The following is a 27,256-nucleotide window of genomic DNA, read 5'->3' on the forward strand; positions in this document are numbered from 1 at the left end:
TCCTCTCATCTTCCTCTGCACTCTGAGCTTCTTCAGAGAGCACATAAGCAAATTGCCTTGCTCCTGGACAAGACTACGTGCTGCTTCCCCTCTCTCATTCTATGGGAAGGGAAAGCAACACCAGGAACATTCCACTGGGCACCACAGAAATGTGGAGGGAGGAAAAAAGCAGATGGATGCTGGACAGTACATGGGTGCATGAGTGGGATCTGATGGATGCTAACTAGGAGGAATGCAGGGAGGAAGGAAGCAGCTTTAAAGGTAAGAATGCAGGGGGAAAAGCCAGACAGGTACAGCAGACATAGATCTGGGTGCAGAGATAAACCTGAGATGTTCTTAAAGAGAGATCCGGGTGTAGGAAGAAAGTGTGATCATCCATATTCCACTGAAAATACTCAGCTCACAATGACACTCAGAAAATTTTGGGGCCTAAACTGGGAACTCTTTGGTTCATATACATGGCTCTGACACTGAAAAAGCATTCTGTAAGGTAAATTTGGCACAACAGCTCGAGTGTTGAAAGGCAGCTGTATCTGCATAGGCCCCTGCCTTTCTGAGACAGGCCATCTGATTGGAGGAGCAGGATGACTTCATACAGCCCCATTCATCATTTGAGGTTTCCTGTCCAGCAGGGACAGCTTCTCCGTTCACAGTTACTGCAGTTTTCCTTTCTGGCCTACTTTACTACAGTAAATCAATCTGGATTGTACTAGCTGACCAGCCTGGGAAGAGATGCATACAACTGGCTGGAATGCACTAACTCTGGTACACCAGGCAAACACAAGCAATCCTAGCAGGAGGATAGGGCAAAGTGCTGCAGAATCAGACTGATTCAAGTTGCCAAGGGCTAGAAACATCAGTCTGAAAGTGTTCTCGCTTTCTCTCTCTCACACACACACAGATAATACAGCACACAATGTACACACATACACAGGGCACCACTGTATAGTACACCCAGTCTACAGGGCAGTGGTAAAGTATCTACAACACCCTCACACAAACACTATTGCACAGTACACGCAGACTATAGGACACTGATATACAAGCTACAGAACGCACACATCATCATGCAGTGTGTGCACACACAACCAGGCACTAAAATATCCCAGAGGGTCTGAGTACACCTACATACTGGGTTCACCAGTATTCAGCATGAACCCACACATGCACCATATTCACAGTTGTCAGTGTCTGGGGGCCTGCAAACAGACACTGATATTTAGACTCCAAACCACAAACGTAATGCCATCAATGTGCCGGATGCACACACGCAACATTCAGAAAGGCTGGAGCACAAGAAAGTACGCGCAGCTGTGTATAGTATTGTGCTATATGTTATGCACTGCAAGGAGTGATTTTTTTTTCCTGTACAGCACGTGGCTGTGCAAGTCTCGCAATGCACCTACCTTGCTGTACACAGATGCACAGGTACACACAAGTCATGTTGTCTATTTTCCTGGTAATTCAGAACTATTCTCTACAGCATGTTCTCAATGGTTGTATCTGAATACATAATAAAATCCACTCTATGAATATACATACACACACAGTCAACCTCAATCACAAGCTCCAAGGGGACATGTGGCCCCAACACCAATTTTTGTTACTGGCATGTTGATGCCTCCTCAGCATGGATGCAGGTCTAATGCATCCTCATACCTTCTCATCTCCTCCCCATAGGCGCTGACTCCATGGGTGCTCCAGGGCTGGAACACCCATGGGGAAAAATTAGTGGGTGCTCTGCACCGACAGGCAAACAAGCTCCCCTTCCCCCTACTCCCCACTTTCTCCTCCCCCCATCCCCTGAGCGTGCCGCGTCCCTGTTCCTCCTCTGCCTACCTCCCACTGCTTCCCCCTGGGAAGGAGGGGGAGGAGTGGGAACGCTCAGGGTAGGAGGCAGGGAGGAGGTGGGGCTGGGGATTTGGGGGAAGGCGTTGGAATGGGGGCAGAGCAGGGGTGGGAAGAGGCGGGGCAGGGGCAGGGTCCAATAGAAGGGTGTGGGTGGGGCGGGGCCAGGGCCAGAAGGGGGGGTTGAGCACCCAGGGGAAAGAGGGGAAGCAGCGTCCTGCTCCTCTCCCCAACTCCAGAGCCCCCCCAAAAAAACTTTTTAAAATGTTTAGCTGCAAAAGCTCTTTGGGGATAGGACTGTCCTTTCTGTCACCTGTCTTTACACAGCCTAGCATAACGCGGTCCTGACCAGACAGGCCAAACCAGCAGAAAAATTGCAGAAATTGGACTTGGTTTTGGCTTAATTGGCTTGTGAGTTGCTTGTTGGCTAGTTTTTGGCTTGTAGCTTTCTGCCTGTTTGGCTTGTAGCAGCTTGTTGCATCTTTTTTTTTGATTGGCTCCCAGGAAGCTGGAGCAAAGGGAGGAGAGAGTCAGGGGTGCGCTGCAGGCCCACCACAGTCCCATACTGCACGCCGGGGGGGATCTAGTACCATAGAGTGTTGGGGTTCTTAGCTATTGGCTTGTTTTGACCTTGCTTTGAAATGGGATTAGCTTGATTTTTGGCTTATTGTAAAAGATAAGATGCTTATTTACCGTATGAAAGTTGGCAACGATGGTCCTCACCCTTGGCTGCAGCTTAGTGTAGATAATGAAAACAACACAGAGCAACCTAGGTACACTCAAACACACAAGCAGCAGGTACACACACACTGAACAAAAACAGGAAGGAGCCCCAGCAAACTATCATCCAGAATTCCAACCCTGCCTGGCTTTTGAATTTCCAAAAGAAGTGGTGTTAATATTTTGGGTTCATTTTTGCAGCAACTGGGAGTGGTGGCAGAGGAGCTAAGACCACACAAAAGAGACAGCTGGAAACAGCAAATGGCAAACATCCCCCAGCGAAGCCCACTCTCAGGATATTCTATACTACAGAGGCACAGGTGCAGGCATAGATACTTCTTACACTGACCAAAGAGGTTCTCCTGTCACAGTAAATAATTCACTTCTCTGAGAGGTGGTAGCTAGTTCATCAGACGAATCCTTCAATTGACCTAGCCGCATCTACACCGGGGGTTAGGTCGACCTAAATACAGCGTTCAGAGTGCTAAATTTTTCATAGTCCTGAGTGACGTAGCTAGGTTGATATAAGTTTTAGGTGTAGACCTGGCCTCATGAAATCAGAAGCCCAGTTTTGCAGATATAAGAGGATCAGAGAGACTTTTGTTAAGGATCCAGAGTTTCCTTCAGATGTCACCCCAGTGACATCAGTGGAGGTACTTCTGATTTACCCCCTCCAAGATATCAGAATCAGGCTCCCAGATGTCTGGGTCCTTAACTAAATTGAACCTGAAAATGCTATAAGGGTCATCCATTGCTAACAGAGAATAGTTAAAAGTATTCAGCTCAATTTTAGCCATTGAGCCCATGCTGACTTTAACAGGAGTTACAAAACACACCCAAATGCCCCGTCTCCTCCCAGCTCCTTAGCCAGTCTCAAATGTCATATGCTGTACACATTCCATGCAAGCACAGTTGGCTGTACAGGCAAAATGCACATGTCCATTCTTAGACACACACACACACACCCTTTATGGCCTACTCTCGCAGGGATACAGGACTGTAAACCAGCTGCTGCAAACAAATTATTCCTGTCCCAGTTCCACTCTAGCAACCAGTGGGAGTCCAATGCTAATCATAAAGGGCTAATTGTTAGAGTATCCACAGAAGCAAAGCCAAAAGGCTTAGAGAGGCCGACCATATCAGTCTCCTAGGAACTCTGTGTGCTTATGTGCACTTAGACCAAAATACTGTACATTAGGCCCTGCCACTTTAAGTATAGCGCTGCTCATCCAGTCAGTCACAGCTACAGGGCAGTCTGCACAACCCTGGGTGGAGCAAAAGGGATGATGAAGTAGCAGGCGGCACAAAGCAAAATCTATTAGCAAATGAATTGCTGAGAGGGAAGGCTACAAACAAATCAAAAGATTTCAAGGAGACAGAAAGAGGGGAAATTATGCCTAGGGAGAGTGCAGTGTGTGGGTACAGGAATTCAGGGAACAGACATAACATAAGGATTAGGGATTGCAAGGAGTACTGAACCCTGGGAAAATATGCCTAAACTGCTGAATCCTCTCTGGAGTCAGTGTTCCGCTGTCAGAGGAGGTTATCTGCAAGCCCAGCATCCCCAAACTAGGATCCATCTCTATTTCCTCAGGGAAATTTTATGAAGGGCTGACTCTGTGCTTCAGCAGCCGGGAAATCATGTGAGGCTGTATTTGCGTAGGGAGTGAGGATGTATCACATGCCTACTGCATCATGGGAGTTGTAGTTGTTCTGTTACGGCATGCCGGGTGGATGTCAAACCATTTATTTCTGCACTAAATGTGTGTGGTGCTTGAAAAGGCATGTGTTATGTCTGAGGATCTTGAGAGAGAGGGTGGGAAATAAGACTTTCGCTCTTAAAAGGTGGGGTGATGGAGGGTCCTCACAGAGGATAAAGCATGCCCTGCAAGAGCAAGAAGGCAGGATATTTTCCTATAGATGCTGGGGAGAGCAAGAGTTTCTTTCCGAAAGAAGGAAAAAGCTCTTATTGGAGAAAGCAGAAAGGGTGGAATTGGAACCATTTTTTTTTAATTTACACCACAGATTTGAAACTGCTTGAAACAGATTGATGACTATTTTCACACACTGTTTCACAGAATTTTCATTTTTTTGTTGGTTTTTAATCAGAAACTTGGGAAGGTTTGAATTTTGAAGCTACCTTTTGCTCTGGAGGGGCTTGTTTTCTTTCAGAAATGAGTTCCTTCACATTGCAAAAGAAGCCCAGGTTCAAGAGAAAACTTCTTGAAACACAGTCGATTTTTCAGTGAAATAAATCAATTTTTTTAGTTTGTAAATAAACGGAGTCTCACCGCCAGTCAATTTAAATTTTCACTGTAAATATTTTGCACACCTTTAGGCGGAAGGATATGATATTTCAGGATTTATTTCCTCTTGGGGACTAGACAAAGCAGTCATTATTGTAACAGATCAGCTCTACTTTTTGTTAGGCCAACATTTTCCACAGTGTCTAGTGAGTTTGAATGCCCCAACTTGACACAAAGGGGAGTGATAGTGATCAGTGTCCAGCCTCAGATAACCCTTTAAAGTGTGCCAGGTTGGGCACTCAAGCCTTGAAACCCTGAGAATCACTAGCCTCTTTCAAAGCCTTCCCCTTAGTGCATAAAACAGACAGTAAAGTGATGAAACTAGCCTTTATACAGAGCCTGCATTCCATCTATGGGCTTGAAAAGGTTTCTGATTCTGTACTAAGGGATATTGCACCAAAGCAGCTTTCACAGAAATGGCCAGACTGGATCAGGCCTAGCCTAGTCTCCTGCCTCTGACAGAGGTCAATACCAGATATTCCCTAGAGGAAGGAGTAAGAACCCTGCAGTATGCAGATATGAGGTAATCTGCCCTCAGGAATAGCTCTCATCCCTATCCCTAAGCATTAGAGATCAATTTAAGTCTTTTTAGGACTGCAGAAGTAGGTGTCCTGTGAAAGCAAGAGGAGTTAATACAAAGAGACAGAAATAAACTGTAAGGGCTACAGGAAAGAAAGTCCTGGAATATGTACAAAGACTAAAATTAAGGGAGTTGTTGTAGCCGTGTTGGTCCAAGCATATGAGAGAGACAAGGAAGATGAAGTAATACCTGGTTACTTTCTCCAGACCTGAGGAAAAGCTCTGAAGCTCAGAAGCTTGTCACTTCCAACAACGTAAATTGGTCCAATAAAAGATATTATCTCACCTACCTTGTCTCTCTCAAGTTAAGGGAGACTTTTGGGATATTTGGTAGCTAAGTTTTTTTTAAGGGATGCCAAAAGATATTCTCGGGAGCACTAGTTCAATTCTGGGAACCACGGTGGATATTTAGTTGAAACTGAGGATGATTGATTTTTACAGAGGCATAGAAACAATTAGAATCAAAGTGGGAGGGTAAAGAAAAAAGGAGTGGTGATTTTTATAGGTATAAAGAGAGGTAAGAATCTGAGGGTAATGGAAATGGGGAGACTATAATAGGCACTGCAGAGAGAGTTTGAGGTGAGAAGAGGTAGGGAAGATGTTAAGACGTGCAAAATGAGTTTGGTTTGGGATAGGATAATTTGGAGCCAGGAAGGATGCGTTTGAAGGAGAGTCACAAGGGGAATGACTGGAAAGGAATTAAAAGAAAAGGAACAAAAAAAAAGCCCACTGACCCATCACTTCAAAAGCCTGAAGGGAGGGAAGAGCAGGGAATGGATGGGTTAAATCTCAAGACACAAGTTGGATTGAACCCAATTTCCGTATTTGGAGAGAGGGGGACCACTGTCCATGTGTGGACAAGTCCATTACCTCATTATTACAAAAACTTTTCTCAGCAGCTCCAAGCTGGGTCTTCTCAATGCTGAATACCCGTGCTAACATGGGACAGATCTTCCAGAAGGTTAAGGAGGACAGTGATGGAACAGTGAGGTAAGAGAAACATCTTCCATGCCTTATAGCAGGCAGCAAACATGGAATACAACATTCAAAGTATTTTTACTTCTCAGGAACTTCACTGTCCTGTTCATCAGCCAAGGGAGCAGGTAGGCAGGACCTTTGGGATAAATGCCTCAGATTCTGAGGGACCCACACAAAGCAACAAGCAGCAAGTGGCAGTGCAGTGCATGGCTGATGACTGTCTGTTGAGGTGGCCTGCCCAGTTTCCTTGACAGAAGTTGAAGAACTCAAGTGTCCTTGAATAAAGCCCATGAGGAAGTAGGAGGGGGCCTGGACGGATTGTTCTCTCCAGGCCTGAAACTTTGGTGGATCCAAGCCCCCTGCCAAATCCCTCAATCCATCCCAGGGGGAGCACAATCCAACACTGTAAATAAAAGGGAGGAGGGTGACAGAGCTTGCAGCAGTGCAAACTACTATGGGTTGAGGGGGACAGCGTGAACAGCACAGCAAAGTCCAGGGAGGGATTAGGGTCAACGTGCGAAAAGCAGCAGCAGAAGAGTATAGCAAGAACCAGCCAGGCAGAGAGGGAAGGAGATTGGTTAGTACTGATTACAATGGTTGACCTTGTTATGGTGCACGGTGTACAGGGATGACACATGCTGCCATCTTATCACTAGAACACTCACAAACACTCTGCAGCTGGCCAGGAAACAAGTGCAAAGGGGAAGTGGTGGAGGAGGAGGAATACACAGCTCACAATGAGCACTTACACAAGCACAGTCACCTGCAGGAGTAGGGAGGTCTGTCCGTGCTCCAATATGCTCCCAGCAATCAGGAAGAGATGCTGCCAAATCCACAGGGAGATGGAAATCCCAACGTGGTTACATAAACGCAGCACTTTTGGGGCGGAAGCAGCACAGAGATGTGACCTCAGATCCCGCTATGGAGAGATGCAATTCCACAACTATGATAGTTCTGGGTTGTTTTGTTTTTTAGGCACTGGCGTTTTGGCCCCAGAGGGAAAGAGACATGATTAGGCTGATCAAAGGGCGATAACGGGAAAATTTACAAAGGGTTTGTGCTACGTGCAAAGAGGCACCGATGTCTCTTCTCTGTTCTCAGATTTCTTCTCTTGGGGGAGAACCAATTTTCAAGGCACAGCTGCCTTCGGGTCTCTGCTGAACTTGCTGCTGCCACCACAAGATAAGATGCATAACCCGGAGAGATTAGAGGAGAATTTTGGACCAGAACCAAAAGGATTTGAGGTTAATAATAATCAGAATCAAATTCTCATAACGGGGATTAACCAACATTACTGTTTCTTTCGAGCTAACCTCTTCCCCAGAGTGAAGCTGTCTCATCTAAACTGCTTTTTCCACTTGTGTCCGGTGCCTGCAACGAAGGGTCAACTTGAACCTTAGCAGTGCTGATAGCAGTGGGTTTTTTCATGGCTGAAAGCAAGGATGCTAGGACACTCAGAGGAAAGCCCCGATTAGGTTTGTAGAGGAAGAGCCAGAGGGAAAATAGTCCCAGTACTGCTGATCCATCAGAGGGGTTTCTTTCTTCTCCTTCCACCTGGATGCATGGGATTCTAATCCCTCAAGTAAGAGAGGCAGCTCAGTGCAAACTCGAGTCAGCAAGTTGCATCCTGCACACTTTCTCTTTGCCTTCTGCTTGCTGACTCATTCGCAAGAGCTGCTCTCCCCTTCCCTCCACGCAGCCAATCAGCACATGGCTGGCTCTCATCCCTACGGAGACATGGGCTGGCCTAATCACTTCCAGTAACCCCCAAAGCAAGACTAGAAAGTTAGGACGTCACATAGTGAGAAGCAGTGCCAAGGAAGGAGGATATCTGATGCCAGGATTTTTCCCTAGGAAAAATCAAAGGCTCTTGGGCACTGATGGGCACTGGGAAAAGGTTAATATCATTGATGTTGAAGAACATACTCTTCACGGATTTCAGCAGTGGACGAGTAGACACTTCAGGAGAGCAGTTAGTAAGAGGAGGCTTTATATTTAAAGGTACAGCAGTGAACAAATTTGGCTTAAAAAAAAAAAACCATGAAATCTCACTGGAAACTTAAGCCACCCTGCAATGGGACACTTCTTACAGTCTGGGTCCTAAAAGGCCCCCTCAAAGACAGGTTTGGCAGGGGCACTAAGTAGTATCAAAGCCCACTACCTTCATTTTTTCCATGTCTTCTGGGGTTTGGAACCAGATCTGGAGGAGAGTTAAGTGGCTTAAGGCAGAGGTCTCAACCTTTTCCTTTCTGAGGCCCCCCCAATATGCTATAAAAGCTCCGGGGCCCAGTGGGGGTGGCTTGGGGCTCTGAGCTTCAGCCGTCGACCCCCAGTTGAGAACTGCTGACTTAAGGAACAGAGTACAGCTGGTATGGGTTCCCTGCAGGGCCGGAGCAACCCATTAGGCGACGTAGGCGGTCACCTAGGGTGCTAACATTTGAGGGGCGGCAACTGCAGCGGCCGGACCTTTTGCTGCCTCTGTCGGGGGCGGCATTTCGGGGGCGGGACTTTCCACAGTCTAGGGTGGCAAAAAAGCTAGCGGCGCTCCTGGTTCCCTGGGGGACAAATACTTCTGTTCCCTGTTTGGTGAGGTCTTTATTTTTTTTTTCCAGGTTGGAGAAAGTTCTTACAATATTTTTCAATTATTATTTTCCTTTGTTTCTGAACCTCTCTCTGCTCTTCCTGCTAGGACTGGAAGATTAAGTGCATCCAGGCTCTTGTCACAACCTGGCCCAGAACTGCATTGTACAGACATCAGTTTGTTATAAGGGGACCCTGTTGCTGGGTCTCATGTGCTTCTAAGACAATTTGGTCTGGGCAGAGTCTAGTCACTCTGTCTAGCTCTGGGACTCAAAAAAACCCACACTTCCTGGTTCAGGTCTTTCATCTAAGCCCTTCCTTGGAACATAAAGCTCCACAGTCCAGTTGCCATAGTGCCCAAAACCAGTGTCTCAGACCTCCCAAGACTCCTAGTTGCTTACACACATTCCCTCAGAGTTCCTCCTAGCTGGGCACTCTGGCTTAATCCCTTCGGGGACAACATGGCAGGAAAGCAAGGGACAGGTTTAGCAAAGGACTTTCTTAACCACAGATCCTTTAGTCTTAAAAAAATCCTGGAGAGCTACAGATCTTTGGAGAAAAACAGAAGTCCGAACACGCCCCTCCCCATACCTGATCTCCCCCATCTAAGAGTACAAGGTCTGTCAGTATTCAGTCTGGCCAGAGTCCTTCCTGTCCTCCCTCTCTCCTTCATGTTCTGCTTATATGTGGCAATGATCAACCCCACCTCCTTTTCAGAGCAGCAGCCCCTCTTAAATACAGTCTCTTTCCTTTTGCTATGTGCCCAGGGTGCAAAGATGCCACTACACCAGCCATGCCAGTGTCCCTGTGTAGGAAATCCATTGTTCCATAAGGCTGGGTCAGCAGCTAAGAGACCATCAAAACTGATAGTTCCAGATTGCTTTGTGATGACCCTTCAACAAGGTGTCAAGCACCTTTCCTGAGCAAGGGAGATGTCTAGACTTATCCTGAATACCTAGTTATTCCCTGGCAGGGACACCAATTACTAAGGATATAGATACACAAATTTCCCCCAGTGCTCTCCATCTTTATCTCTTGTATGTGGTGTATCTTTGCCTGAGCCCAGCTTTGCAAACATTCATATGCCTTGGTGACACACAGCACACGGAGCATGTCAGAGGCACTGGCAAGCATTTATATGTTGCCCATAAAATTGGGAAACACTGATTTTGCAGAGGCACTGCACACATAACAAGGGGACAAGCTGTGCATGGAGCTGCCAGTGGTCTGAAAACGCTGAGGTTTCTATTGGTGGCGGATGAATCTGAAATGACTGGATGATTTGGTTTGGAAAAGCATCCTAAAACTGAGTTCTCCTCTCCCATCTCTACATAAGTGGAATGGAAACACAGGGAGAAGGATCCTTTGTCTGTGAGGCGTCTCACACGTTTGAACCGTGTTCTGATTGCCATGAACACACAGAGGTGCTTGTTTGGGGGAGAAAATACAGCATTTTGCCAAACTTCCTTTTATCTCAAAAAAGTGTAATTCAGGTTTGCTCTTGGGTTTGGGTGGGACGGGGACTCTACACTTTCTGCTCTACTTCCATTCTCCTTATATGGCCTTATCCCCTTAACATAGTTCCATGTGCCTCCCAAGTACCCCACCTGTGGATCCTAAGGCAGGTACGGCAGCCTGCTTGGGACAGGGCAGCTTGGATTCACTGAGGGGTGATGAGTGTGCTGTAAATAAGGGGCTCTGAAGGACTCCATAAGGACAACAGCGCCTTTCAGCCAGATGGAGAAAGCTATTCCTAGAAGCTTCTCCCTATTCCCTCCTGCCCCACCACGAAGCTGGAGCAGCAATACTGTCAGGCTACCTTTCTAGCTATAATCATCAAAAAAAAGCCTCTCTAAATATGGTCAGCAGGTGGAATGCAACTACACAACTGCCCCTTCTGCACTTGCAAACAGGCAGGCATAGGACTAAGACTATCTGAGCTAGCTTCTCAGACCTGGAAACGAGGCATTAAAAGCATCTTGTCATTCCCCCCCCCCTCACACACACACTCCTGTGTATCAGGGGCTGTGACACAGCTCAACATGACTTTTGTCAAACTTTCTCCATGTGCAGTGAGACATGCAAGGGACATCTGGAGGCTTATCTAACCAAACAGGGAGACACTGGGTCCAGTGGAGTGGGAACTAGGTTGGGAGTTGGGAGACCGGGGTTCTTGTCCTAGCTTTGCCAATACCCTGCTGTTTAACCTTGGACAAACCACTTCCCCTTTCCCCGTGCCTCAGTTTCCCCACTTGTGAAATAGGGATAATGACATTGACTTACCTTTGTAAAGCCTTTTGAGATTCTCAGATGAAAAGCTTTGAATAAGAGCTAAATATTGTTATTATTGTTATGTTCCCAAGGGATTTAACAATAGGCATGCTTCATTTTACGATACCAGCTTGAAACAGCCTGTGAAGTCCAGCGTCTGGCCCATGCCAGATGCATTAGAGGAAAAAGCACCCATAATAAATTCTGCTGATTGCCAGATGACTTGAGAATGAATTTTTGAACAGAGCAATCAGCTGGATACCCTGAAGCATTAACTCTGTCTGCACAACTACAGATCTGTCATAAAATTATCCATCGCCCTTTATTTCATAGACAGCACTGGACTTTTCTAAAATTCAGGTCCATCCACCCACATAAGTGGCAACTGTGGATCTTCTCAAGACTGGGGGATATCAAAGCACAAGACAAGGCTCTACAAAAAAGACCTATCCTGCCAGGTCTCCTCCCTGCATCTTACCCCCACAGGACAACAAGAGGGAAAGGGAAGGCTTATCCAGTCCCCCAAACACTTCCCAACCATCCTGGAGAGAAGACACTCTACCCCCTTTCTCAGATCATGGGTCAGCACATCATGGAGGGGAAGAGGAAGGATGATAGAGATGGGGGGGATGGCATAACCTTGCTGGGGTCCATCAAATTCCAGAATCTGTGCTGATCTAATGAACGGGCTATGAGAAAACAGACCCTATTCGGCTGAGAACAGAGTGTCCCAGGAGCTCATATAATGGGGATGACAGATCTTTCTCCTCCTGTACTGGATTCATCTCCAAAGGGCAGCTGGGGGCTTCTGGAGCTGGGACACCAGGTGCAAAAGGTTCCAAGCTTGGCAGACAAAGGAGGAATTTATCTTATTCCAGCCACTTGTCAAACCTACTTTACCTAACAATGCCGGGCACAGGCAGGCAGCAGCACGCGTTATAATTAACAGCCCACCTCGGAGACATTGGAGGGAGAACAATCCTGGCATAGGAGGAATTGGGAGCAGGTGATCTTTGCGCCCTGACAGATCTGCCAACAGCAGCAAATGTGCCGGTCCTAGCGGAGCAGTGCAGCTCTCATCAAATCGCTACAGCCCATTCCTGTAAGTCCCAGCAGAAAGTCATACCATGGGCTGTCTCAGCAGCAGTGGGGGTGTGATGAGGGGGGCAGGCTACTGGCACTGGTACCCACTGAGGATTATACTCCTTCATTGCTAACAGAGGGGAGTTGCATCCTTCAGATTTGGACTTCTCCAAAGCTCAGGTATTTGGCACTGTACCCATAAGGGTCAGCAGATTTTGAATCTGGATCTGAATCCAAATTTTCCCAAAGTTGAGGGCAGGAGTGTGTTTTAGAGCCAGAGATCTGGCCCCATCTCTCATTAACCCCAAACCCCCACCACCCTCAGGCACACACACAACCAACCATCCCAGCCCCAACACAGACAACTCAAACATACCAGTCTAATAAATCCTGAGCCATGCAGGGGATGTGCAAAGGAAAATTAAAGGAAGTTACACAAATAAACTCGTGGTCAGCATGGGGTGGGTTGGTTAATGATGGATGAACCAGTTCACATAAAATATTAACCAAACTGAATGGCCACACATAACCTTTCCCAGGTTCATCTCAGGCCCAAACTACCATCCAGAACCCAATCCCAGCACCTTTTCCCAAATTCATCTCAAATCTGAACTGCTGCCCAGAAGACAGCCCTGCACCTTCACCCAAACACCATCTCATGTTTTTTTCCAGGTTTGAAAAAATTGGGTTAATTTTTCCCTCCTCTTGTGATTTTTCATGTGTGTGGCAGCTTCTGCACAGGCCAAGACTGGACATGGAGCAGTGACCAGGCTTGGGGTGCTTATCTAAACCTCCAAAAGGTTTGAAGCTCACCCATTATTCCTGGAGATATCCCTGCTTCCACCTCTTCATTTCCTTTTCTTCTTCAAAGGCCCCACAAAGAGGGTAAAATCATAACCTCCCATAAACTAGCTGGAAGAAGGGTTTCTCCAGAGCTCATCAATACCAGTTCTCAGCCCACCAAGGGTCAAGAGGAGATCACCGGAGAGGGATTTGGGGTGCTTCTTTCCTCTGCAGAGGATGAGTCCATATTTGTCACCATGCTTCTGCATGCTGCCAGTCCAGAAAGCTCAGGACAAGAGCTCAGCAAGTTGCAGAGCTGCAGACAGATGATACCCTTCAGTGTCAGTCCAGGTGGGTTCGCAAAGTCTCGCATGCTCTGAGTTGAGTGGGTTGGAGATGTGTGACCCCCATTTGGGTACTCCCTCAAGGCTTTCTCAATATGCACAAACCCCTCTTGCCCCAGATCCCTTAAAACACACCCTCCCTATTGAGCTGGGCAGGTTCAATAGACCCAGGAACCTTAGCAACACTTCTGACAAAGTCGCTCTGAGGTTTGCAACAAAGCTCAACTGATACAAGCTGCACCTGACTTAGGGCTTTACTGGGACCATTTCTACCCAGGATCTGAACTCAGACCCATCTCTTGGCAGCATACTTGGAGCCTATTCTCTCCAAATTTTACACTGGCATTAGGCAGAAGCAGCTGCCTCCTATTTATCTCCCTCCTCCAAAAGCACATCCATTCTTTTTCTCTTACTCTTGAATGTCCTTCTCCTTATTAATGTACTGGGCTGCCTAGCTCAGACTAATGGAGCAGCAAGACATCCACCCCTGCCAGCACATGCAGATGGCAGCATTCCACAATCACGTTGGCTGCCTGGCAATGGAAAATAGACTCCCTGAAGCTATGGGAGTGGCAGTGTAAAACCGTCCCTGCTGTGCCTCCATTCACAGGAGAACAGTGACAGGGACACAGGGTGTTACCACCACCATGCCTCTCAGGGACAAAGGGAAACAGGAGCAGGCAAAGGTTGGTGTAAGGTCCATTGGGAGCCTCCACTTGCTCCCACCAGTGTAAACCAAGAGCAACTCCTTGGAGGGACTTTAATGGAGTTACACTGGTGTAAGAGAGATGAGGCTCAGAGCCTGCTACACTAGGGTTGGCGGGACACGGGTACTGCATAGGCTTGGGCAGGTGATTAATCTGTAGTCACGATATGATTTGTGAACAGAACGTTCTACCTCTTGCCCTGTCCTGAGATGAACTGTCCTTCTCTGCCCTCTCATTTTGGATCTCTCTCTTATCCATCACTCTCTAGCTGTTGTCTATTTCTGTCATCTCTCTTCCCCATCCCCTCTGTCCTTTTCTCTCCATTCCACTCACCTATTTCTCTCTTCCCCTTCCTTCGCTGGACTTTTGGATGCTAAGGGAGCAGCACGAATGGCTCCTGTGTGTATGAGCTTAAGGACTGTACTTCCCGCTGGTTCAGCAGCATGGCATTTACACTTTATTTAAGCCTGCTCTCTGCTATAAGCCTAAGGGGTGCCTCAGGGTCACAGTAAAGAACAAGCCTGCAGTTCAAACAGAAGTGAGCACATGAGTGAGCCTGAACTTGCAGTTCAACAGGGGTGAACAGTTTGGTGTGGTTTGTGTATAACCCCAGTTTGACGCATGAGCTTAAAAAACTCAACAGTACTGTGTACTCATCTCACCCAGGCATCCAGGGGTTCTCCTACTCAGCCCTAATCAATCTTCAGGCCACTCTGGGCTAAGATCATCTGGGTATCACAAATCAGCTCCTAGATGCTCATATGGCTATCGCACTTCAGTATCTGAGTAACATGCAGACATCAATGAACTCATCCTTACAACACTCCTGCGAGCTAGAGAAGGGATTCTCCTCTCCATTTGATAGATGGGAAACTGAGACACATAGAGAAGATGAGACCTAAACAGGAAATCTTGACAGAGGTGAGAACAGAAGCCAGGTCTCCTGGGTCCCAGCCCAGCACCTCAAAATTAAACTCTTCCTAGTTTGCTTTGCTAGCTTTCCCCTTCTAGGACTCTGAATACACCTGCATAGCATATTCAGCCACGTCTCTCATGCCCAGACACCTGGATGCACAAACATAATACCCACAGACTCCACCCCAGCACAGGACCCAAGCTCATCCTCACCCACACCTGTCAACTTACATGACTCTGCAGAAGGAGAGTTTTTTCCTCAGGGAAGACACACGCAAGTAACAGACATGCTTCACTGCTGTGCTGCAGGAGACCTTCTCAGGGCATGGGTTCTGAGCCATGGCTGGGCCCTGTGATGCACCAGCCAAGTCTGGTGCCTACATCCCATCGAGTGGCAATAGCAACAGCAGCAGCCACAGCCGTTCAAATGTCTGCTTCCAACACCAGGGTAAAGTCAGCGTCCTGTCTGAAGGGATCAGAGGACATCAGCCCTGTGTGAATCATAGCTCTGAGTTTATTCGTCCTGTCGAGTCAGGTCACTGACAAGTTAACTCGACTGGCAAGATCCTTGGTACCATCTTTGTTGCTAAGTGCAGGCTGGTAATCAAGACATGGCTGGACATAGCCAAGAGATCAGCCCTCCCCAATCACATCTTCCTTTCTGGTATCTTTCCACAGTTGCCTGGTAGGTCCAGCGTCCCTCAGCTGGTGCCTGGGATATTCTCACCTCCCAGCAGCTTCCCATGTGTATCAGGGTGGGTGCAGGTCCTCTCTCTCTCTGTCCTAGTTCTGCAGGAATGAGATGGTGCTGCGTGCAGAGCTCTACCTGTGTGTGATGTCAGATGCGGTGTGCTAGGGAGGGGATGTGGGAGGGACAAGGGTGCTTGATCCTGGCAGGCTGCACAGGGAAGTTGATTCCAGAGGGGGTACGAACTTGCTTTTTGCTATGGTCAGCAATAGTGCTGAGTGCAGGGTCACTTAAGACACGTACACCAGCAGGCTCAGAAAAATTAAGGCCATACTGGAAGTTTGCGCAAGCACTGCCTGTGCCACACAGGTGCAAGCAGATACATATAGGGTGACCAGATGTCCTGATTTTATATGGACAGTCCAGATTTTTTTTTATTTTTCCTTACATGGGCTCCTATTACCCCTCACCCCCTGTCTCGATTTTCCACATTTGCTGTCTGGTCACACTAGGTACATAGCAGCTGGAAGATGCTTTTAAAGGCCTGTTCTTTTGGCATGTGCAGTGAGGAGGGGGGACCTGGGCAGCTTGTATTAAGATTTCCCCAAAAGTCACACCAAACTTTTAATGCAGTTTGAAAAACATGACAATCTTCCCCACCACCACCACCACCTTTAATTTCACACAATCTCATCACCCTCCAGGTGCAGCAGATTCTGAATAAGGAGGTACTGATGCACTCAAGAGGCATGGCCTGGCAGAAGCGGTACTGATGCTACATTCACCTCCGTATAACAGAGGCAGGGGTGACTGGCAGGTTGTTCTCTGTAAGTTCCCCTGGGCTCTGGAATGCCCTCTGACCCTGATCTAAAAGAGCCTGCATCGGCTGGCTTTTGGGACATGCTGCAGGGTCTGTTTGTTTCCTTTGGACTTTCCTGAGAGTTAAGGGATATTGAAGCACTGGCTGGTGGGGTAGGTGGTATTATTTGTATTCAGAGATGCTGCTTGGTAGGTATATACAGCACATTGTAAATAATCAGCAGGATACTCAGAGTCTGCAAATGGGGGCTCTTTATTGTTCTTGAAAGAAAATAAATAAGTTGCATGAGAAAGATCTGCCTCATCCAATGTACAGTCCAGGCTGGCAAATTCAAGATGTTCATAGACCCTGCACCAGAAGCTGAGCCTCTGGGTGCTTATCTGGATCAGGCCAGACTCCAAACCTTTAGAGGTTTCCCCCGTCATTCATAAACAGCATAATGCATTATACAAAACTAAAAAAATGAATGGGACTTTTTGTCAGCCCAATGAGCGAGAGCCACTGCTCCCCAAGGAGAGATTACACCACTGCACCTCTGCCCTGGAGCCTGACATGATTACAACTGCAAACAACAGAAGCAAAGGCAATTTAGCAGCCCTAGATTTAGGTCAATTTAAGATTAGTCTTGTCAGTTAAACAATATATAAAAATTACTTGGAATTAAACATAAACAGCAGCAATTTTGAGGTCACCTTATGAGACACAGGTCACTGGGGATACTGCCACCGCTACTTTATAAGGAGGACATGGATATCTTTTATAATGACTATACATGGTAAGCACCTCCGCTTTGCACCCCATCTGAAAGGTGGCACCTCCAGCAGCCCAGTCCAGCAGCACACCAAGACTTTGGCTCAGCCTGGGCTCAAAAGGGGACCCCACTGTCCACTGAATCACCAGGACACTGTTTCTTTCCATACCTGGAGGCTGCCCTGCCCTGACCTATGAAATCCCAGACCAAGGTGATGTGACTTCACACGTTCCCCAGCATCAGACAAAACTCAGATAATATCTAAGCACCTGTCTGCTTTGCTGTCAATTTCCCTGTGATCTAGCAGTATACAGTGTTCTCAGCTAGTAAATTATGCCAGGATCAACAGCACCAGAGAGACTAATAATTGGAGTGAAATATATTGAGGAAAGAATTAGCTACAACTAGCAAGCACGAGTTCTGAGCCAAACATTCTGTTGGATTATTAATTAGCTCTCTAGGGCTGGCTTGTTCTCTCCTGAGTGAGTCAAATCTTCAGGTCCTTACTAAGCTTTTATTCAGTCCTTACTCAGCTCATCTCCCATTGAATTAATTAGGAGGAATTTGACGTTAGCAGGAGTTTGGCTTAGTAAGAAAGACCTCTGATCCTGTGAGAGGAGACAAGGTGGGAAAAGTGCCTCAGTTCATCCTGGAAAGAAGCATTTCCTCCCTCATAACGTTTTAATGCCAGCTGTGTCTTAAGGGGCTATGCACTCTCTTCTGCAAGTATAAGAGCAGCTGGGACTAGTAAACACAGAATACTGCTACCCCTTGCAAAGTTTTTAACCATCTAATCTTGTACGCAAGGTCATAAAAACACAATCAGCAGCCAGATACTGCCTTGGAATATATTCATTCTCCCTTTATCACTGCAGCTCACAGTTGGAAAATTAACCAAGTAAAATGGCATCTGACTTTATAAACCTGCTCTCTGTGATTGTGATTCAGAGTTGCCTGTGTGTCTTAAGAGAGACTCTGGTGGGGAGAAGGAGCTAGGAGGAGGGTGATCTCCAGTGTTAAGAGGCTGAGGGACAAAACCAAGGATTCTTGGTTCTGTTCCCATCCCACTCATTGACAGACTGTCTGGCCTTGGGCAAGTCACTTGACCTGTCTCTCTGTGTCCCCATCTGTATAAAGGGGAAAAGCAGGGAAGGCAGCAGGGCTCGCCTGCCTTCCCATTTGCCGCCAGAGCCAGGGTGAGCCTGGAACACTGGCAGAAACTAAAATCAGGTGTTGAATTGTAAAGCATGCAAATCTGAGCTAGGGAGAATAAAACTGGAAGCCCATGCTAATCGCTCCGCTTTAGCACTTCATGAAAACTACTACCCATGTGCTGCACATAGACTGCTAATTTTGAAAGGAAAAAAGGTTCAATTTAAGGGTTTGGGCTTTTCTCACAGTCAGGGGTGCTGGAAATTTTTTTATAGTGGAGGTGTGTGAGAGCCACTGAACCAAAGAGTAAACCCATACTGGAAACCACTTCAAGCCAGGCAGTGTGAGAGCACCCCCAGTGGCCCTAGGTCCAGCACCTATGCTGTGAGTGAAGATTACTGGGGTTTAGCAGACACCAGTGCAGCTCATATTGGAGAGTGAGTCTTCACTAAGAGCTTTTATTGTAAGTGTCTCTTCCTAGGGGCTCATTTCTTGATGTTACCATATGCAAGAAAGATGTCAAAAGCCTTCGATTGTCAGACTGTGATTCTATGCTATTCCTAGGAGGAGCAAAAGCCACATTGACTGACCCCAAAGCTGAACCGTGTGCTAACAGAGTAACAGGACCTAGTCAATTTAAGAAGTAAAAGTTCAGGTGTAATCCAGGACTAGAGGCTGTAATAAAATCAGGGTTCTAGACCAGGACAGTACAAAACAGGCTGCAGTAACAAAGAGCCTGTAGCATAATAACTAATTAAATAATACGCAAAGATTTTATAGGTATTCATTTTCAGCCTCTTTTGCACCAATGCTGCAGTATGAAGGTAGAATAAATCCACCTCAAGAGTGGATTTTTTATTAATTTTGGGATTCTGGAATTTCAAAGAAATGGTTACCCAGCTGCTGGATCTCTGCCTTGCATATCGGACAATTGTCCCCAACACAACAGACAGAGGAACAGCTCAACCACAGACTACGCCTGGTCTACACTTAAAATTAGGTTGACATATATATGGCACTTGAATGTGAAAAATTCATACCTCTGAGAGCCATAGTTATGCCGACCTAACCCAGTATAGATGTGGCTAGGATGACAGAAGAATTTTTCCATTGACCTAGCTACCACCACTGGGGGAGGTAGATTATCTACCATGATAGAAAAACCCCTTGTGTTGATGTAGGAAGCATCTATACTAGGGCACTACAGTGGCATAGCTGTGCCGCTGTAGTCTTGTAGTGTAGACATGGCCCTAGTCTCAACACTAGCCTTGCAGAGAAATCTGGGAATACAGTTCCAGTACAAATTTAGTTGGTTGTTTATTAAGGGTAAGAGGAAGCTAATGATCAATTGGCAATGGTGTTTTGTTTGGGTAAAGGTTTGGAAGATAAATGTGAGGAAGGTTACTTTATAGTTTTGACTTGCAAAGCACATGGAAAAAACAGTTCAGTTTCCAAAAGCAACACCTGTGCCAGTGGGTTTCTTTCCAGTGCTCACAACACTAGTGCTGCTAGGAAAGGGGGGAAAGTATCTTGCATATTGACTAGAACTATGCACACCCAAAAGTGGATAAACCCAAAGACTAGGTGAAGCTGAACCTCAGTGTGTACACGCTGAGTTTACACTGGACCAGTAATGGTCTGGTAATGACATATCATTTATGATTTATCAGGTAAGGGAGCCTGAGTACAAATGAACATCAAGCACGTAAGTAACTGGGATGGCAACTGGGAGTGAGGACCTCAGGAGTTCTAATCCTTCCACTGCCACTGCCTCATTGTGTGGCCTTGTGCAAGTCATTTACATTCCCTGGGCCTCAGTTTCCCAAAACATAAAATTAGGAAATGGCAATTACCTACTGCAGGGGTATTAGAAAGATTAATCAGCCAATATTTTTACAGCACTTGGGACTCTTTTGAGGTGCGGTGCCATATTTTTAGAGCCAATTCTTCACCTCACTAGAATGGGACAGAGAGGTTTTGAACAGCAACATGGAATCAAGGAGACTGGCAAATGGCTCGGGATGCCTCTTGCCTCAGTTTTGCTGGATACAGCAGATAGTGATGAACCCCCAGGTAAAAACAACCAATCAATCTCCACTCCACAACACTTGCCACACCTCCAGCGATACCATATTTGATAATTTACCCAAGGAAACCCACTTAAAGGCATCTTAACAGTAACAGTAACATAACATTACTTTACACTTACATAGTCCTTCTCATCCAAGAATCTCACAGTGCTTTACTGGACGATAAATATCATCATCCCAGTGTTTCACATGGGGAAACTAAGGCACAAAGAATGACTTGCCCGAGGTCACAGCTGGGAACAGAATGCAGGTCTCCTCACTCCTAGCTCTGTGCCCCTATGTCGCTTAGGGTACGACTACACTGGAATAAAAGACCTGCAGAGTGGCCTGGCTGGCCTGGCTCAGCTGATGCAGGCTCCTGGATCTTGGGCTCCAGGGCTAAAAATTGCTGTGCAGACATTTGGACTCAGGCTGGAGCCCAGGCTCTGGGACTCTCCCACCACAAAGTCCCAGACCTTAGGGTCCAGAGCCTGAACAGTCCCGCAGTCCAAGCCCTGCAAGTCCTAGTCAGTTGACCATGGCCAGGGGTGTTTAATTGCTGCGTAGACATACCTATTAGGTTTAAGCACCCAACTACATACTTCTGGCAACCTCTTTAAAGCTATGTGAGAGCAATTTGCATTTTAGACAGAAAAACAACCCATGTAAAACAACATATAACAACCACAATATGTCAAGCCACATAGGGAAACTGGACCATGATGGACTGTTCTCTTCCTTAAAGTGACAGGTATCTCCTTCTGCCTCCTCCTTTCACAAACACCCCTCCTACTTAACATCTTCTGATTTTCCAGCACATTATTCTCTTTTCCATGATCTCACTGTTGACCCATCAAACACCTTGCTGTTCAGACTCCAGGAGCCACATAAGCAACTGTTCAATGTAAAATACATATACTACCCATATAGGCACGTCCGTCCCATCCATGAATTATCCAAACTGTCCTACCCATTTAGAATTTTGCTTGCTTTCTTATCTTCTTATATGCTGTGGCAATATTCTAGACATTTCTAGATTCCCTCCTATGCAGCGGCACTCAGTCACATTCATGCATTATCAATAACTGATCAGATAACAATATTATTAATATTTGCTATGTTAAGAGGATCTGTTCAATATTTTCTGTGGCTGTAGCATAACCTGCATTTATATACAGTGCTGCCTGCTGCATGTGCAGTTTTAACTTATACATATTGTTACCTGTGTCTTCAAGGCACCTGCACTTAGTGTGCATCCTGTACTGATGGTATCACTTGTGTTTACAAACATTATCTACATTTGATATGTTACTTGGTTTCATCTTGTTACCTCTGATTGCAGGTTCCTTCTTCTGTGTTTCCACTACAATTAGGTTTTCCAGTTTTAGGTTTAAACTGACAACATCCCAAAGCAAAGTATACACTAACAAATACCCAACATTCACTGTATTTGCAATGGTGAGAAGTGTTTGCAGAGAATACTTTGATGACATTGCATTCTTGGTGCAAGTTCCTCACTAGGAGTGCAGGGCTTTAGGGGATAGGGATTGGAGATGTTACTTGTTAACATCATTCAAGATAACATAGTTTTACACCTAAAATATGAGCCATAATTTGCCTGATAATGAACAAACCCAGCAAGCCAATACTCATGTTCAGGCTGAGCGAGATTACCGTCACCTGGATAGGCCTACCTTTCGTCACACATTCGGGGACTCAGGAATCGGGATGAATCGTCATCATGGCTGCTTTGCTGGCTACTCTGCTGGCTGCTGCAGAAAGAGACAGAAAGACATAAGCAGTTAGAGCTCTGGATGGTCCAGCTGCTTCACTCTCCTAAAGAAAACAGGAACAGAATTAAAACAAACAGAGTTAGGACTTGTCTACACAGTGATTTAACTGAATTGGTTGGAAAAGTAGTTTAGTTAAACTAATGCAGGTCTCATTGTGTGGACATTCACTCTTAAATCAATATAACAGTGTCCACACAGAGCTGTGTGTGTGTGTGTGTGTGTGTGTGTGTGTGTGTACACTAAGACTCCTCCTCTTTGTGCAACCTGCATTACAGCCACCTAGATCATTCCTCCCAGCCAGGAGGTTGTCCTAGCGGATGCTTGCCCAAATAGGTGGGAAGAGCAAAGCCACGAATCCCTTCGCCCAAACGGTAAGCCACAAAAGAGTACTGCAAATTACTTCCAGTTGCAGAGCAAATAGGGAGCCGCACCAACAGTTATGTGCTCCTCTAGTGTTTCTCGTAGGGTGGAACACCTCCGCATCACCACTTACTATGGACTGTGTGAAAACATGATCAAGCCCTGTGAAACCAGCACAGTGCAAACAGTTTCACTCCAGTTGTGGGGTTGTGTTCAGTAAAGCAGTGAGAAAATATACAGTGGAACAAAATTCAACACTCATCAGCTTTCCTGGTTTCTTACTAACCTTAGACTTGCTGGAATGTTTGCAAACTCAGGGCCAAGTCACGAGTAAAAACGTCAGAGCTTAGATTCAAGTAAAACTGAGATTAAGTCTGTAGGAAATACAGGTTGATGTACAGTGACGGTGGAGTCTGGTGAAACTGTGTATTTTCAAAAAGAAACCACAAAAATCCAGGGGTGAGGCTTCACGTTCTTGGGGTCAAACACCAAAACCTAAAGGGGACGAGGGAGGTGTAACTTACTTGAAATGCAAAAATGCCCCTAACGGACTGAAACCTGAGTGTCTCACACAATAACCTCCTTTGCCTAGGGATTTAAAAGAATTCAATAACAGCCTTGCGGATGATCTTTGAAGAGGATGCCATTGTGCTATGTCAGACTGGTTTCATATGGCTTAGCATTCAAATCTTGACTTGGATTACTCATTAAAAATCCTCTAACAAGCACTATGCATTTTTTTTTGCAAATTAAAAACACTCCCATGAAACGTCATCGGGGCCTAACAGTACAGGTGTACTGCGCACTGGCCAATGTAAGGAGAGGGCCTTATCACAACAGATCCTAGATACCAGATGGGGACTTGCTCCAATCCTAAATGAATTATTCATTCCAAATCTAAGGTCAGAGCCATCTCTAAGCCGTAGTCATGCATCCGATGAAGTGGGTTTTAGCCCATGAAAGCTTATGCTCAAATAAATTTGTTAGTCTCTAAGGTGCCACAAGTACTCCTGTTCTTTTTGCTGATACAGACTAACAGCTACAACTCTGAAATAGTTCTCACTGAGCACATATAAGGCTCTCCTCTCTCTGCATACTTAGCACATCTTTCTCCACTGCTTAAGAGACGCATTCATTCCAGCTCAGTGTGCCTTGAACTGCTGTTTTCCCTAATCTACTGCCATTATATCTAGTAAATACAGTGATCCCCTCCCCCTGCCAGTACCCCACTGGTACTGAAAATGACCAGGGAGGAAAGTGACCAGTGGAACTGAATTTCAGAGGGATAGTTACAAACTGAATCCATAAGATGTCACTGTTTGCTTCCAAACTGCCAAAATATAGTGCAAAGCACCACACGAAGTTTGTATTATCCCCACAAACAGCAGTGATCTACAATCCTGGATTGTGCCTGCTCTGGCCAGCAGCCCCAGGACCCTTCTTCCAAATTATAAAATTTCACATTTACAGAGAATTCCTTGTCAGCAATAAGTAAAGGGAAATCAACAGGGGAGCATGTATCATGCCACGTGCTGTCCAAAGATGTCCAACGGCTTTCATTTGCTTCAGGATCCTGTTCAAAATTGCAGCTATCCTTATGGACTCATAAGAACATAAGAATGGCTATCCTGGGTCAGACCAAAGGTCCATCCAGCCCAGTACCCTGTCTACCGACAGTGGTCAATGCCAGGTGCCCCAGAGGGAGTGATCTCTCGCCTGCTATCCATCTCCACCGTCTGACAAACAGGGCCAGGTTTAGGCCTATTCCTCTAATTCCCCCGAATCAGCCCCCGCACCTAAGAGGGCTCCCTGCCCAGTGTGAATCCCTTCCCTGGCTAGAGGCACCTTTTTAATTTTTACTCACCTGGCGGCACTTTGGGTCTTCAACGGCACTTCGGCAGTGGGTCCTTCAGTGCCACTGAAGACTTGGAGCGAGTGAAGGACCCACCGTCAAAGTGCCGCCAAAGACTCGGAGCACTGCCCGGTGAGTACAAGCCCCACATGTTTTTTACATGTGGGTTTTGTTTTTTTGTTTTTGTTTTTTTAAAGTCATCCCTGCCGGGGTCCCGTCGAAACTTTTCGAAATGGGCCCCGCACTTCCTAAAGCCGGCTCTGCTGACAAACTGAGGCTAGGGACACCATTCCTTACTCATCCTGGCTAATAGCCATTAATGGCCTTAACCTCCAAAAATTTATCTAGTTCTCTTTTAAACCCTGTTATAGTCCTAGCCTTCACAACCTCCTCAGGCAAGGAGTTCCACAGGTTGACTGTGTGCTATGTGAAGAACAACTTCCTTTTATTTGTTTTAAACCTGCTAGCCATTAATTTCATTTGGTGGCCCCTTTTCCTTATCCACTCTCTCCACACCACTCATGATTCCATATATTTCTATCATGTCCCCCCTTAGTCTCCTCTTTTCCAAGCTGAAAGGTCCTAGCCTCTCATCTCTCCTCATATGGGACCCGTTCCAAACCCCTAATCATTTTAGTTGCCCTTTTCTGAACTTTTTTAAATGCCAGCATATCTTTTTTTGAGAAGAGATGACATCTGTACGCGGTATTCAAGATGTGGGTGTATCATGGATTTATATAAAGTGATTAAGATAGTCTCTGCCTTACTCTCTACCCCTTTTCAAATGATTCCTAACATTCTGTTTGCTTTTTTGACTGCCGCAGCATATTGCGTGGACGTCTTCAAAGAACTATCCATGATGACTCCAAGCTCTCTTTCCTGATTAGCTCTGGCTAAATTAGCCTCCATCATATTGTATGTATAGCTGGGGTTATTTTTTCCAATGTGTATTAATTTACATTTATCCACATTAAATTTAATTTGCCATTTTGTTGCCCAATCACTTAGTTTTGTGAGATCTTTTTGAAGTTCTTCACTATTTGCTTTGGTATTAACTATCTCGAGCAGTTTAGTATCATCTGCAATCTTTGCCATCTCACTGTTTACTCTTTCTCCAGCACATTTATGATTAAGTTGAATAGACTGGTCCTAGAATTCTGAAACTTTACCATTTATTCCTACCCTTTGTTCCCTGTCTTTTAACCAGTTCTCAGCACATGAAAGGATCTTCCCTCTTATCCTATGACAACTTAATTTACGTAAGAGCCTTTGGTGAGGGACCTTGTCAAAGGCTTTCTGGAAATCTAAGTACACTATGTCCACCGGATCCCCCTTGTCCACATGTTTGTTGACCCTTTGTTGACTCGGTTTCTCTTTACTCCTTCTCCTCTCTCACCTCCTTTCCATCCCTTCATCTCACCTCTTAGCGCAACAACCTTCTCTTCTGCAGCTCCTGCCATCCAGAATTGCCACCTTGATTGCCTCCAACACAGCCAGCCAACCACACACGCGCACACACTCCAACTTTCCTCTCTATGAAAAGCTATCAACGTATCTCTCTTCCTCCTACTCAAAGCATATTGTATATTTGATGTTGAATTCTAAAAATTATATTGTTGTAATTAATTGCTTCTACTACAGGCTATTGGAATAAAGTCCTTCCCATCAAGCGGTTTAAATATTTAAAGAGCGACAGCCATCTTAAAAACCACCCTGTAAATATTTTACCAACTCTTATTGCAAATGACACCTGAAATTATTAGAGCTGAAAGAGATTAGAAGGAAAAAAATCTCTATTTTTCAGTCTGTTTGCTTTCTGCACTTGACACAACTCTCAACATAAATAGTTCTACTACAGTAGGTTCCCTCTCTTTGTGTGGGCCTTACACACAACAACAGAGAAAAGAGACAAAACATTTTGCATATGAGAAAAGGTGGTTAAGCCTCCCCCATAACTGACAGGCTGACTCGAGGGCAGGTATAATACCAGATTATAACATTAATTTAATTTTAAATCAACTATATTTGAAGCTGACAGTGCTCCTTTTAATGACTCCCAAGATTCGTGTCTAGATACTAAAATGGCCTGAAGTTAGTTAGAAAACTTTGAAACTTAAAAAATAAAAAATGCTACAAAACAGCAAGGTCCTTACCTCATTCCAAAGCTTTATAGCACAGAACAGAAACTCAGACAAGTTTCTAAACCTTTGGGGTATGCAAGTAACGTGGAGGCTGAAGTTTGACAAATGTGTCTGGACTTCTCTGGTATTTCTAAGATGTGTATTGCTGAAGTAACAGCACCTCCTCAGTGAGGGTACTGTGGTCAAAGTCAGTTCTCACTTAGGCTTATATTGTGAACATTATTTTAAACCTCACAAACTGCTGAAGCGCTTAAATACAAATTAACTGAGCCATTTAACCATTAAACTGTTGATGTATCTTTCTACACTACAAGTGCTACAGCCGCACAGCTGCGAGGCTGCCGCGACACCACCGTAATGCTGTAGCATGGACACTTGCTACAGCGACAGGAGGGGTTTTTCCCGTCGCCATACTCAATCCACTCTTTCAAGAGGCAGTAGCTAGGTCAATGGAAGAATTCTTCCTTCAGTTTAGCAATGTCTACACAGGACCTAAGACAGCTTAATTAGATCTCA

At 45.8% G+C, this 27,256-nt stretch overlaps 1 protein-coding gene across 6 annotated transcripts in view; it reads right to left on the reverse strand.

Annotated features, from left to right (window-relative positions):
- Positions 1 to 27,256, reverse strand: part of GRAMD1B (GRAM domain containing 1B) — a 203,686-nt gene that overhangs the window by 100,194 nt on the left and 76,236 nt on the right. For all 6 annotated transcript variants that reach the window (XM_032802336.2, XM_032802334.2, XM_032802331.2 and 3 more), the window contains exon 2: positions 22,289 to 22,366. In XM_032802336.2, the coding sequence (XP_032658227.1) occupies positions 22,289 to 22,366 (78 nt within the window). The remainder of the gene's footprint in view (positions 1 to 22,288; positions 22,367 to 27,256) is intronic.

Source organism: Chelonoidis abingdonii, chromosome 18 (genome assembly GCF_003597395.2).
Source record: "Chelonoidis abingdonii isolate Lonesome George chromosome 18, CheloAbing_2.0, whole genome shotgun sequence".
In the NCBI taxonomy this organism is placed as follows: Eukaryota; Metazoa; Chordata; order Testudines; family Testudinidae; genus Chelonoidis; species Chelonoidis abingdonii.